We start from the raw sequence: 14,925 nt of genomic DNA on the forward strand, positions 1-14,925 counted from the left end.
AGTCCAAACTGGGATGGACCGTATGAAGTCATTGGCATCAGTCGCCCTGGCTCTTACACACTTAGAAGCTCCGATGGCAAGACCCTTGGCCATCCATGGAACGCTGATCACTTGAAGTACTACTACAAATAGACTCACGATGTACAAGTGTTGAGCTATAGCCGTTCGGCATCCTATGTAATGAAGGCCATTTGGCAATGAATTCAATAAAGAGGTAATTTAGCCAACTCAGCCCTCACTCTTTTACATTCCTAGCAAGGGAACACTCAAGTGTTGAAACCTCAAAGCAGATATATCCAACACGAAACAAAATCTAAGTATGTGTCGACAAGACTATACAAAGAAAGGAACAACCAAACAATGGCTTATATCCAAACAATAGATCTATTCATACATAGCCAAACATGCATTAATAATAGTGCAAACACTCATAAACACCTTAAATCCAAAACTCTCAAGCTTATAACATGGGCACATGTTATACACACATCAGACTACTACATCCAGAATACATGCAGATAGTAAAGACACTGCTATTCATTCTCATCTGAAGCCGAACCCCTGGCAGTATCATTCCGCGTCCTACCATCATCCTCTGCATCCCCAAGATCCTCTTCACCATGCTGAGTCTGTGCATCAGCACTACCTTCATTATCAGACTCATCTTCGCTGCTAGGATCAACAGCAAGGACAAATGTCTCGCCCTTTCGATGATGCTCATCTATATCTTCGTGGTATTTTCGAAGAATGCTCCCATCATCATAACGATCAAGGACGGCCATCCATTTCCTTTTTTCAAAGCGAGCTTCTTGAGCACAGTAGGGTTTAATAGCAAGATGAAAGGTCGAAGAACTTAAGTATTCTTGCACAGCAGCCTCCCTTTCAGTTGGAATGCTCTTCTCCAGTTCAGAAATCTCAACTAAGGCACCATCCAATTCTCCCTTAACCTTGGATACTTCCAAGGTAGCCACCTCCAACTGTTTTTTAGTTGCCTCAAACAATTTCTTAAGCCTTAGGTTCTCACCATTTCGCCTTTTCAAGCTCTCCATGGTTTCATCCTTCAGTTGGAGAGCCTGAGTCAAAAGTCCCTTATTCCTTCGGGCCTCGTCCACAAGCTGCTTATTCTCCTTCAGTTTTGCCTTGTACCGCTCAACCTCTTGCAGTCTGTCGTGATACTCGGCCATGACCTGCATGGCAAGACGATCATCACTACCTAAATAATGATAATAAAGAGGAAAAAGTAAGGAAATGACAAAGTAACACTCACATATGAAGACAGCTTCAACATCCGGTCGCAATCCGATTCATCCTTAGCTAAGGGCTCTCCGAGCTCATCGAAGGCGAATCGACGCCCTGCCAAGCAATTGTTGATATCCCCAAAATCCTTTGGCCGCGTGGCAACCCTCAAGTCCTTCCACGGGACACTGCCAGCTCTTTCCTTGCCTTTCCCCTCATGGCGGGAACCAGGATCACTTTCCTGGACAGTGTGCTCCATAGTAAGAGGATGAGGCAACAGTCGGCTCCCTTCTCCTACAACTACGGCAGTAGCATCATCAACGGTCTTGACTCCAGTCTTCCTAAAGGCAGGCCCCTTAAGGACCCCATCTTGGGACTTAGGTCTAACGGATGGTTCCCCTCGGAACTTATGAATTTTCTTATGCGGTAGGATGTCTTCCGAAGGAACTAACACTGGTGCTTTCCTTTTATGGGTGCTAGTCCCTGTTTTCTTGCTTACCTTCTCCACTGCATAAGGAAAATCAAAATAAGAAATACAACTTTCCAAATAAAGTAAGGAATTGAGCTAAGTTTACATGAAGGATACAACTTACTCGATGATGTGAAAAATAACTTAACACACAAAATTAAACCCTCTTTTTGACAATTGTAGTATAGATGTAAGTAGGGTATCGTTCTAGGCCGGGGATTAGGAGGGATTGCTAATCTATTCTAAATTAATTTAAAAATATTAAATAAGATTCAAGGACACAAAATTAGGCTAAAAACTCTAATAACTCGAAACACACTTAGGATGACTCAAAATAATGAAAACAATTAAATTAAACACTAGGAACTGAAATGGACGGAAATTAAATTAAAAGACTAACAATAAAGAAAACTAACTAAATAATATAATTTAATAATAGATGGGTGTTTGGTTTTGATGAAAAGTACAGAATTGAGAAAAACATGAAATTAAGGTAAAATGATAAATGACGGACTAGCTAGAGGGTTCTTCTCCACACATGACACATATGCAACCTAAATTGATTTTCAGTTGTTCTTTCAATAAATTGTAGTATCTCAATACTCCAGATTAACCGTGAACAGCACTTTTTTAATCTTCAAGTTTTCCTTAAGTTATTGAATTGGACGGGAAAACGCATACAACAATTCAAAACATTCTTCAAAAGTCCCCTACGTGGAAAGCACAATAGAGATACAATCAAAGATCATTAAACTTTGTGAAAACTATAAGCATTGACGAGGCATTCGTAACTATGAAAAGCATGATACTCTTGCCAAGAATTTACTTAACGTGATTGTGACTAGCAACCTTTACTACTTGTGAAAATAAGTTCATAACGATTAGGTGAAATTCACTTATATTCTAGCATCAAATTCATGCATGTGAATTAAGCGTGCACTCTCAACCAACATACACAAATCAGTTTTTATACGAACGGATAAGTAAATTGAAATCACAACTTATGAAATCACAACCGAAGGTAATCAATTCATATTACAAATATAAATCATGGCTTTGAATTAACCTCTAGCCAACATAAATTTAATTACACATTATTAAAACAGAAATAAAAGAGAAGTTTGGAAAAATTAAACCGAAAGAGGATGATCTGTTGCTGTGCAGCTTCACTGCGTCGTCAGTACGTGCTCTGTCAGTCACTCCTCTCTCCTGCACGTCCTCTCCTTCTTCCTGACCTCCCGCGCCTCACTTGCCCCGTCAGCCTTCCACGCTGACTGCTTTCCTTCTCAGCTTCTTTCTGCTCGGTTTCCTCTCGAACACAAGCTGCCACGCAGCAGCAATTGCCGAGCTGCAAGGTCCTTCTATTTTCAAGGCTGCACAGCAGCCAAGTCCACGTGCTCTCCCTTGTTTCACGCTGCCCAAGCAGCGTTTTTCAGTCTTTTCTCGTGCACAAGCTGCAAGGCAGCAGTGCCCTCTCAATTGCTGCAAGGGCAGCAGTTTTGCTCGGTTTGTGCTCTCTCTCGCTGCCCAAAGGCAGATTGTTTATTTCCTGCGCAAGACAGTCTCTCGGTTTCTCCCCAATCCCGTGCGCACTCTGCGCTTATTCCCCCGCAGCTTCTTGCTGCTCTCTTTTCACGCTGCCCCAAAGGGCAGCTCTCCCCCCTCCTTTCTTCACGGATTTCCACTCTTCTCTGTCTCCTCCTATCTCCCGCTCCCCAGACCCCCAATTATTTTTCTCTCTGCGAACTGCCCAAAGGGCAGTCCCTTCTCCCGCTCCAAGACCCCCTTTCTCTCCCTACCCGTGTCAGTCTTCTTATTTCCTTTTTTCTCGCTGACCCCCTTTCCAGCTGCGAGCTGTCAGTCTTTTTCCCCTTCTTTGGATTCTTTTTCCGTCCCCCGTGTGGACTCCTCCATTTCCTCTGCTTTGCCAGTTGCTGTCCCCTAATTCTTCTGACTTCCTTGGATCCCTTTGTCGCTGACCTGCTTTCCTCCAGCTGCAAAGGCAGCTTGCTTTCCTCTATATTCTCCTCCCGATGCTCTCCTTTTATTTTCATTTAGTTTCTAGCAGCCCCACATAGCAGAAAAATAAGTTCTTTGGATCATGTTACTCCTACAAACACAATATATCAAAAGTATCATAAATACTTAAAGCTTCCAAATAAATTAGACAAGAAAAGAAATATAAAATGATGAAATATATAGTTTAAATATTGGTTTATCATTTAGCGTCACAATGGGTTAGCAATATTGTAATTTAAATTTGCTTTTCACGAATAAAATTTCACTTGTTCTATTTTTATTTTCTTTGCATAACAAATCCTATAAACACAAAAATAACGTAAATAGCTCAAAAATATAAGGAACTAACTAAGAAAAGACGAGCGAATTCGAAGTAAAAATATATATAAATATCATCCGATCAAATACCCCCACACTTAACTTTTGCTAGTCCTCGAGCAAAACAAAGAAAACAAGAACAAGAAGTAACAAGAAAAACATTAGTTTCTCCCTATCTGACCCTCATAGAATTTCATTTAAGAAAACAAATCATCAAGAACCATAGCTAGCACCAAACAAGTTAATCCAAGTTCATCTTCCTTATTCAAATATTAGCAGTAATCTTTGAATCATCCTTGAAGTGTAGTGTGTGAGATAGCCATGCTAATGCAATTTCAAGTTTTTATTTTTAAAATCATCATATGCAAACTAGCGACATTCTCACGGGATATACACTCAATCACACATGTGTTTAGTTTAAATGTGTTTCGCTCAAAGAATCAAATGTGAAATTTCTACCATAAGCTTGCATAAAGATCACTTCTCCACAGTCATAATTGCAAAACTTAAATCAAGAGGACTTTTATTGGATGTAATGAGGCTTAGGGATAGGGTTATTGAAACGAAAGAATAGGAAAACACAAGTTCCAAGCTACATTGCAAGCAATTCTTTTGTTTTAGATTTATAAGAACTCAAGCTTTCCAACGATTCTTTTGAAACCTCCAATCACACCCTTAAACTGAAACTTTAAAAACATTTTTTTTTTTTTTTCTTTTCTTTTCTTCTCTTTTTTTTTTTTTTTTTTTTTTTTTTTAAATACAAACATGAAATACCCCCACACTTATTCTTTTGCCAAACACCTTCAAAGTACTTCACAAACATTTCTCATAAGACAATCTCACATTGCTCGCTTGGAAAGGGTAAGGAAAAATGTTTCAGGTATAAGGGTAGACATATCTGGTGATAAGAAATAAAAGGCTCAACAAACACGGCTCAAATTGGCAATCTAATGATATCATTTTTCTTTGGGAAACATGGTTATTTGGGCCATAGTGGTAAACCTAATGCCTCTATCATTTCCAAGTTCATGCAATCAATGACAAACATTTCGAAAGATCGTTACGCAAGTTCTAGAGATGTATCTCACATAAGTTCATCACACATGAAAGAATAGGAGTGTATGAAAAATGCACACACTTTCAATAGGCTCAAAAACTCACATAGGATGTATATGGTCACTAAATTCACATATAAAGCTTTAAGTCATGCTTTAGTTTCACATTAACAAGGCTATGTGCATTTGGTTTTTCAAAGATGATCAAACATGTACAAAACTAACAAGAGAATTAGGAATTTCACAAAACACATGTTAACTAAGTTCTTGATGATCATAGTTCAAATTTTATCCAATTATATCATTGGGTTGGGAAACTAATAAAAATCTAATTCAAAACAATAAGGGAAACAAGACAATATTTTTGGATTTTTAAATTTTCTGAATTTTTAATTTTTTTAATTTTTTTTTTTATTTTTTATTTTTTTAAAGAAAACAAAACTAATTACACAGAAACAAATGAAATTCTAGAGATTTCTACCCCCACACTTAAACTTGACATTGTCCCCAATGTCAGAAAACACTATAACGCAAATAAAAATAAAATAAAATAAATAAATAATAAGAAACAAAATAAAGCAATTAGACTGAAAACTTCCCTAATTTGCAGTAAAATCAAGCGATGACCCCCAAGCTAAAATTCTGCAATCAACTTCAAGGGTGGAAATAACCAAAAGTTCCTGCAAAGAAAAGAAGTAATTCAGTTAAGTAACGCAAGAAAATTAATTAAAAAAAAAATTGCAAACGAAAAATTGAAAATTACGATAAAAGATAATGAATAAAACTAATAAGTAATCATTGGTCGTGCTTGTTGACTTTCCACAGCTTTCCTCTTGAACAGGGTGACACTTAGCTTTTTACTATTTGATGATATTGTACGGCGGAGCTTTGCTCTTTGGGAATATTGCAATTCCTTATTTGTTCTCCAAGCAGATGTGGCAGCTTCTCTTGTTCTTCATCTCAGACTCCTTCTGCTGGGATGATTGTGCAAGCTGCATTCTTCTCTGCTTGTTTCCTCTGCATGGCGGGCAGGCACGAGGGAGAGGTGTTGGTCTGTTTCTTTCTTCAATCTTTCCAAGTGCCCACCTCTTGCTCTCTTTCTCCTTGTCCTTAGTTGAGGATGAATCAGCACGTTGTCTCCACATGCTTCGAGGTATCATCTTCACTTCCCTTATACGTAAGAGACGAAGAGGAAACACAAGATGATGAGTACTCGAGAGCAAGTGCTGGCTGGAGAAAGGACAGGGAGAAAGCATGATATGAGATACTCTTGCTTTCAACCTTCATGATATGAAATACTTTTGCTTTGAATGGGTTGTTCGCAGGAGTATCCCAAGGAATGAGGAACACAGAGTAACTTAGGAGGATTCTTTGGGAATGCATTTTCGGAGATGAAGAAGTGTTGAGAGGGTGTGCTGAGAGAGTGTGCTTTTGCTGTGGAAAGCGAAGGTAGAAACTTATAGGACTTCTCTTCACAACCGGAACTGTTATCTCACTCATTGTCGGCAGCCGGTAGATGGATGAATAGTACAAATTACGCGCTTTCTGACAAAGCTGCCCGTAATTTCCGCAAAGCAGATTCCTCATTGATATCTGGAATCGGCGCTTCGAGCTCTGAGCATCGTCGATTGTAGAGGTAGCATGTGACACGTGCGGATAAATCTGGAAAAGAAGATTTGCCCGTGGGTTGAAGCCCAGCTTTTGAGAAAGCTAGCGTGTCTTTGACTGTTGAATTTCCCTCTTCGATTTCTGCATTGGTGCTTCGACAAACTGCCCGAGAATTTCGCAAAGCAATTTGCGTGTGACAAGTGACGACACGTCTGGACAAATTGATCTTTTGAAATCCGGGGTTCGGCTAGTGGTTTCTGAGCAAGCCCAGCCTTTAAGAAATGAAACGCCTCTTTTCAGAAAAGAATCCGGCTTTTGAGAAAGGAGTCCCGACTCTTCGATTTGCGAGAGGACGCCTCTCTGAGGAGCGCCTATTTGAATTCTTCTTTTTTATAGAGGCGTTAATCGTGTTCCACAACACACTTGAGCTCCCTCCTGTAAACACTCCCTTCTTGCACTTCCGAAATCTTAACCTGTCCGATCTCTTCTTTCTCAACACTTTCAGAAAATGTCTGGCCCTTCCGATCGCCGTTTTGACTTGAACATTGGTGAAGAGGCAGCTCCGCCTTCACCAGACAACATATGGCGCCCATCTTTCATATCCCCTACCGGTCCTCTTACCGTGGGGGATTCGGTGATGAAAAATGACATGACTGCTGCGGTGGTGGCCCGGAACCTTGTCACCCCTAGAGATAACAGACTGCTCGCTAGGCGGTCTGATGAATTGGCGGTTAAGGAGTCTCTGGCTCTTAGCGTGCAGTGTGCGAGTTCTGTGTCCAACATGGCCCAACGCCTATTTGCTCGAACCCGTCATGTTGAGTCGTTGGTGGCTGAAATACAGAGTCTCAAACAAGAGATTAAAGGGCTCAAGCATGAGAATAAAGAATTGCACAAGCTTGCACACAGCTATGCCACCAGCATGAAGAGGAAGATTGACCAGATGCAGGACACTGATGGTCAAATTTTACTGGATCATCGGAAGTTTGTGGGTCTGTTCCAACAACATCTGCCTTCGTCTTCTGGAGCGGCACCGCGTAGTGAAGCTCCAACTGATCAACCTCTGCCGCCTCCTCCTTCTGTGGCCCCGCCGACTGCTGAAGCCCCGCCTACTACTGAAGCACCACCCGACCAATGAATACTATTAGTTTACATCATTGTAAAATATTTGTACTTTTTTTTTTTTTTTATGTATTTTTTTTTTTAATGTTTTTTTTTTTTTTTTTTATGTTTTTTTTTCATTAATTTTAAATTTTATCTTTTTTTTTTTTTTTTTTTTTTTTTTTTTTTTTTTTTTTTTTTTTAATTGTATATATGTAAATTAATGTAAAGAGACTTGGTTAACCTTCCCCACACTTAAACTAAATAACACAAACTCACAGAAATCAACCAAATAACACAACTAACTAAACAAAACAAAATGAAAGCAGTAAAGATAAGGGTGGAAGAATGCAAAGCTGATTGGGTTAGCAATTCCAAAGTCTCCCTTCGTTGAATGCTTGGGTTGCCTCCCAAGAAGCGCTTGATTTAACGTCTTTAGCCGGACGCATCTTTCCTTTAAATTTCCCTCGGCTCCATTTGAACCTAAAATCAAAGAAAGAAAAATAAATCAAATATCAAAAGTAAAATACACAAACACCAATATAAACATAAACAAAAACAAAAATAAAAGGATTAGCAAAGTTGCTAATCCCCGGCAACGGCGCCAAAATTTGATGCGAAAAATAACTTAACACACAAAATTAAACCCTCTTTTTGACAATTGTAGTATAGATGTAAGTAGGGTATCGTTCTAGGCCGGGGATTAGGAGGGATTGCTAATCTATTCTAAATTAATTTAAAAATATTAAATAAGATTCAAGGACACAAAATTAGGCTAAAAACTCTAATAACTCGAAACACACTTAGGATGACTCAAAATAATGAAAACAATTAAATTAAACACTAGGAACTGAAATGGACGGAAATTAAATTAAAAGACTAACAATAAAGAAAACTAACTAAATAATATAATTTAATAATAGATGGGTGTTTGGTTTTGATGAAAAGTACAGAATTGAGAAAAACATGAAATTAAGGTAAAATGATAAATGACGGACTAGCTAGAGGGTTCTTCTCCACACATGACACATATGCAACCTAAATTGATTTTCAGTTGTTCTTTCAATAAATTGTAGTATCTCAATACTCCAGATTAACCGTGAACAGCACTTTTTTAATCTTCAAGTTTTCCTTAAGTTATTGAATTGGACGGGAAAACGCATACAACAATTCAAAACATTCTTCAAAAGTCCCCTACGTGGAAAGCACAATAGAGATACAATCAAAGATCATTAAACTTTGTGAAAACTATAAGCATTGACGAGGCATTCGTAACTATGAAAAGCATGATACTCTTGCCAAGAATTTACTTAACGTGATTGTGACTAGCAACCTTTACTACTTGTGAAAATAAGTTCATAACGATTAGGTGAAATTCACTTATATTCTAGCATCAAATTCATGCATGTGAATTAAGCGTGCACTCTCAACCAACATACACAAATCAGTTTTTATACGAACGGATAAGTAAATTGAAATCACAACTTATGAAATCACAACCGAAGGTAATCAATTCATATTACAAATATAAATCATGGCTTTGAATTAACCTCTAGCCAACATAAATTTAATTACACATTATTAAAACAGAAATAAAAGAGAAGTTTGGAAAAATTAAACCGAAAGAGGATGATCTGTTGCTGTGCAGCTTCACTGCGTCGTCAGTACGTGCTCTGTCAGTCACTCCTCTCTCCTGCACGTCCTCTCCTTCTTCCTGACCTCCCGCGCCTCACTTGCCCCGTCAGCCTTCCACGCTGACTGCTTTCCTTCTCAGCTTCTTTCTGCTCGGTTTCCTCTCGAACACAAGCTGCCACGCAGCAGCAATTGCCGAGCTGCAAGGTCCTTCTATTTTCAAGGCTGCACAGCAGCCAAGTCCACGTGCTCTCCCTTGTTTCACGCTGCCCAAGCAGCGTTTTTCAGTCTTTTCTCGTGCACAAGCTGCAAGGCAGCAGTGCCCTCTCAATTGCTGCAAGGGCAGCAGTTTTGCTCGGTTTGTGCTCTCTCTCGCTGCCCAAAGGCAGATTGTTTATTTCCTGCGCAAGACAGTCTCTCGGTTTCTCCCCAATCCCGTGCGCACTCTGCGCTTATTCCCCCGCAGCTTCTTGCTGCTCTCTTTTCACGCTGCCCCAAAGGGCAGCTCTCCCCCCTCCTTTCTTCACGGATTTCCACTCTTCTCTGTCTCCTCCTATCTCCCGCTCCCCAGACCCCCAATTATTTTTCTCTCTGCGAACTGCCCAAAGGGCAGTCCCTTCTCCCGCTCCAAGACCCCCTTTCTCTCCCTACCCGTGTCAGTCTTCTTATTTCCTTTTTTCTCGCTGACCCCCTTTCCAGCTGCGAGCTGTCAGTCTTTTTCCCCTTCTTTGGATTCTTTTTCCGTCCCCCGTGTGGACTCCTCCATTTCCTCTGCTTTGCCAGTTGCTGTCCCCTAATTCTTCTGACTTCCTTGGATCCCTTTGTCGCTGACCTGCTTTCCTCCAGCTGCAAAGGCAGCTTGCTTTCCTCTATATTCTCCTCCCGATGCTCTCCTTTTATTTTCATTTAGTTTCTAGCAGCCCCACATAGCAGAAAAATAAGTTCTTTGGATCATGTTACTCCTACAAACACAATATATCAAAAGTATCATAAATACTTAAAGCTTCCAAATAAATTAGACAAGAAAAGAAATATAAAATGATGAAATATATAGTTTAAATATTGGTTTATCATTTAGCGTCACAATGGGTTAGCAATATTGTAATTTAAATTTGCTTTTCACGAATAAAATTTCACTTGTTCTATTTTTATTTTCTTTGCATAACAAATCCTATAAACACAAAAATAACGTAAATAGCTCAAAAATATAAGGAACTAACTAAGAAAAGACGAGCGAATTCGAAGTAAAAATATATATAAATATCATCCGATCACTCGATCGTCCCTGGCTCTCGGAAACTAAGGGTTGAAAACCGTACCGACGAAATAAGGGTCGTAGCTTGCTTAAGTGTCTATCCTCTTTGGGCACCCTCAACACCTTCTCTATGTCAGATAGCTCTTGCCCAAACAGTTGGATGGTGCCCCGCGTCACTACATGAAGCAAAGTGTTAGAAGCAAGAAAATACCACAACAAATAGCAAATAGTACGAACGGTTGATACGTTACAACCTACAGTCTGGAAGTGAGTAAGCACACGTCGCTCAGGCGTGACACCCTTATCATACTCCCAATCATTATACAGAAAGCACCAACGGTTTTTCCATGTGTAGTATGCCTTTTTCTTACCATACACAATACGCTCTCTCTCACTCCGACATGCACACTCGGCATAACCAGTGCATGATTTTGCTGGGCGCATCTTGTAACAGTAACGCCACTGATGGAAGGAAGGCTCACACAACCCACACTCCATCCAAATGATATAAAATCCAATCAAAGTATCCCAGAAACCAGGATTGAGTTGCCCAGGTGCATATCCGATCAAAGATAACATCTTTTGCAACCACGGATGTAAAGGTAGTCTCACCCCTAAAGTCAGTAATATCTGGGTGTAGAACATAACATGACCCTGGGGAGGCTCAGAAGGCCATTCTTCATCATGTACCAAACGTATCCCTACACTACGAGGGATATTACATGACTGCCTTAGCGCCTCAACCTGCTTCTCATTATCTAACAAGTTATTCTTTAGATGGTCTGCTGTGAACTCAGAGCGAACTATGGGTATGGCATCAAAAACAACCCCCTCACCCAACGCCATGGAGGAAGAACTAGCAATAGCTAAAGTTTGACGGTTGGGAAGATCATCCAATGTTTCTCTAGTACCGGACTCTAACAAAGACCCTGAAGACTCCGACATTGCAGACTCAGACTTAGAGCTAAAGCTAGAAGAGCCCTCATCACTAGAACTTCCAGGCTCTGACATCTACAATAAGAAGAAACAAATTCTATCACTACATGCATGATCAAAACATAAGGAAGTTCCTATATTACCCACATGAAGATGGTGCAAAGCGATGCCGGAACCCTTCTCAATCAGAAAGCAATCCGTCTTCCACAGTCACTACAAAACAAGCAAATGAAGACCGTGTCAAGCGCCAAAAAAAAAAAAAAAAAAAAAAAAAAAAAAAAAACAGCTTCATCCAAAAAAAGCTTCACCCAAAAAAGCTTCACCCACAAAGCTTCACCCAAAAAAAGCTTCACCCGAAAAGCTTCACCTCCAAAGCTTCACCCACAAAGCTTCACCTCAAAAGCTTCACCCACAAAGCTTCACCCAAAAAAGCTTCACCCACAAAGCTTCACCCAAAAAAAGCTTCACCCGAAAAGCTTCACCTCCAAAGCTTCACCCACAAAGCTTCACCTCAAAAGCTTCACCCACAAAGCTTCACCTAAAAAAGCTTCACCTAGAAAGCTTCATCTACAAAGCTTCATCTACAAAGCTTCACCATCAAAGCTTCACCTAGAAAGCTTCAACACCAAAGCTTCACCTACAAAGCTTCAACACAAAACCTTGCTCCAAATAAACAAATTTTGTTCACACAACCTAAACATTTTTTGTTTTACACCCACAAGGGCCCAAAATCTTCCTTCTTATTTATTCACTTATATATGTTCCCAAACATATTATGATAGATCAAATAATAATTCAAAGTCCAAAATTTAGTTATGGACAAAAATACAAGCAATTCACCAGTACTGAAGTTGCTACAAAAACTGGAATCTTCCCCAGCCTAGAAATCCAACAAAGCTTCGCCTCCTTTTCCCTATCAAATTTTTGCAGCTGCTGCTTCTCTCCAATGGAGCTGAATTTTGGACACCCTCTAGTTCTTGAGCAGATGAACAACTTTCAAGAAGGAACCATTTCTGTTTGAGCCACGGAAATTAAAGTGTTGAAGCTCCAAGCATGACAGTCGGATTCTTGCAGATTTCGAAGCTGCTGTGATGTTTCGAAGATCTGGAAATATTTAACCATTAGTTCATTCTGAATTTTTGATATGTTATGAAAGAGACGATGAGGAACAACTTCAATGAAGAAAGCATGCTGATCTGAACAATAGAAAATAGAGTTTCAAAGCTCACAACAAATCTGACGGGTTGACAGAAAAATAATAACCAGTCATTCATCATACCTGGATTTCTGGAGTTATACTTCTCCGAGGGATCTCAAATTTGGATATGTTGAAGTTCACAAGCTGAGGAACAACTTCAATGAAGAAAGCATACCGATCTGAACAAGAGAAAATGGAGTTTCGAAGCTCACAACAAATCTGACGGGTTGACAGACAAATAATAACCAGTCACTCATCATACCTGGATTTCTGGAGTTGTACTGCTCCGATGGCTCTCCAATTTGGATATGTTGTAGTTAAGGAATTAACGAACAACTTTCATGAAGACAACTTTGTGATTCGACCTACAGATGATGGTGTTATGTTGAAAAACAATTCCGGTTGTTAGGGGAAATGAAAAACAATTCCACCAAAGAAACATCATTATGATGTTTCATCATTATGGTGTTTTCATCATTATGATGCTTTCATCATTGTGATGCTTCCATCATTGTGATGCTTCCATTATGATGTTAATGCACCAACGGTTACACCTTCTGCAATTCCACTTATTCGGGCCTAGCAACCTTCATCAACAAAATCTATGAAGAAAAAGTCCGGGGCTACCACTTAGAAAACAAAAGAATGAAGTTTTGGTACTTACGACATGGACTATTAGCAAGACACCTCATTCGTCAACTCCCTCGACTAGAGACTTGGGGGACTCCCACCATATGCTACTACGCCTTGGTACTCAAAAGTTCGTGACTACTCAGTGACTTGGATTTTTCAAGTCTCCAACCGAGAAGTTTTCCTCACTCGGGAAATTAAGGGAACACTACCTCAAACTACATGCTTCACTCACAAAGCTTCAACAATACAGGTTTCAACAAAAGCAAAAATTCAAAGAACTTTATGAAGAAGGCTTTGGTGTATTTAACATAATATGTTGAAATGAAGCAAAGCTTATTTATTAATATTTTCGATAAGCCACAAATATGTACATATACATGAGTCAAAATAAACAAACAAAAGGGAGCCTTCACAAAGGTTGCTTAGGGGAAGTCTCAGCAGTCGGTAGAGCCCCAGAAAGAGAAAGCACCGGAGGGTGGTTATCCGGAGCCTCAGTACTTGACAAAACCCCAGAAGGAGGAGGCATTGGAGGTTCATCATTTGAAGCTTCATTACCAGGTACAACCCTAGAGGACGAAGGCAATAAATGCCTTTGGAACAAACCCACAAACCGCTGATGATCAAGTAAAACCTTACCATCAGATTCCTTCATCTGGTCAAGCTTCCTCTTCATGTTTGTAGCATAGTCATGGGCAAGCCGGTGCAACTGCTTATTCTCATGCTTGAGCCCTCTAATCTCCTGTTTGAGACTCATCACTTCAGCAGCCAATGATTCAACTTGGCGGGTTCTAGCAAATAGGCGTTGGGCCATATTAGACACAGAACCTGCACACTGAACACTAAGAGCCAGAGAGTCCTTAACAGCCAACTCATCAGACCGTTTGGAAAGTAGTCTATTATCTTTGGGAGTGAGAAGGTTCCTGGCCACCACTGCAGCGGTCATATCATTCTTCATCACAGAATCCCCAACGGTAAGAGGACCAGTAGGGGATATGAAGGATGGGCGCCATATGTTGTCTGGAGAAGGCGTGGCTGTCTCTTCTCCAAGGTTCAAGTCAAAACGACGGTCGGAGGGTCCAGACATTTTCAAATGTGTTGAAGAAGGAAGAGGTCAGACAAATCAAGATCTTAGAAGTGCAAGAAATGAGCTTCTACTGGTAGAGATTCAAGTGTGATGTGGAACTTAATGCCAGCCTCTATAAAAATCTGCACTCGACGGAGCTTCAGAAATCGAAGAGGCGTTTGCTTTCTCAAAAGCTGGGCTGCTCAGAGACCACGAGGGCCGATCTCAGAAATCGAAGAGGCGTTTGCTTTCTCAAAAGCTGGGCTGCTCAGAGACCACGAGGGTCGATCTCAGAAATCGAATAGGCGAATGCTTTCTCAAAAGCTGGGCTGCTCAGAGACCACGAGGGCCGATCTCAGAAATCGAAGAAGCACCTGCTTTTGCAGCCTCGTCAGCACCTGTCAC

The 14,925-nt window shown here is 40.2% G+C and overlaps 1 protein-coding gene and 1 long non-coding RNA gene across 2 annotated transcripts; both read right to left on the minus strand.

Moving 5' to 3' along the window:
* Window positions 1-273: 273 nt before the first annotated feature.
* On the minus strand, window positions 274-3,759 carry LOC139193341 (uncharacterized). The gene is made up of 4 exons (XM_070816334.1): window positions 3,505-3,759; window positions 2,941-3,119; window positions 1,268-1,775; window positions 274-1,187 (listed from the first exon to the last, which is right to left on the minus strand). The coding sequence occupies exons 1-4, from the start codon at window positions 3,757-3,759 to the stop codon at window positions 534-536; spliced, it is 1,596 nt and encodes a 531-aa protein (XP_070672435.1). The 3' UTR covers window positions 274-533.
* Window positions 3,760-12,417: 8,658 nt separating this feature from the next.
* On the minus strand, window positions 12,418-13,007 carry LOC139193845 (uncharacterized). Its single transcript, XR_011578351.1, has 2 exons — window positions 12,906-13,007; window positions 12,418-12,730 (listed from the first exon to the last, which is right to left on the minus strand). It is a non-coding gene; the product is annotated as an uncharacterized lncRNA (long non-coding RNA).
* Between the last annotated feature and the right edge of the window lie 1,918 nt (window positions 13,008-14,925).

Source organism: Malus domestica, chromosome 17 (assembly GCF_042453785.1).
Source record: "Malus domestica chromosome 17, GDT2T_hap1".
Classification (NCBI taxonomy): Eukaryota; Viridiplantae; Streptophyta; class Magnoliopsida; order Rosales; family Rosaceae; genus Malus; species Malus domestica.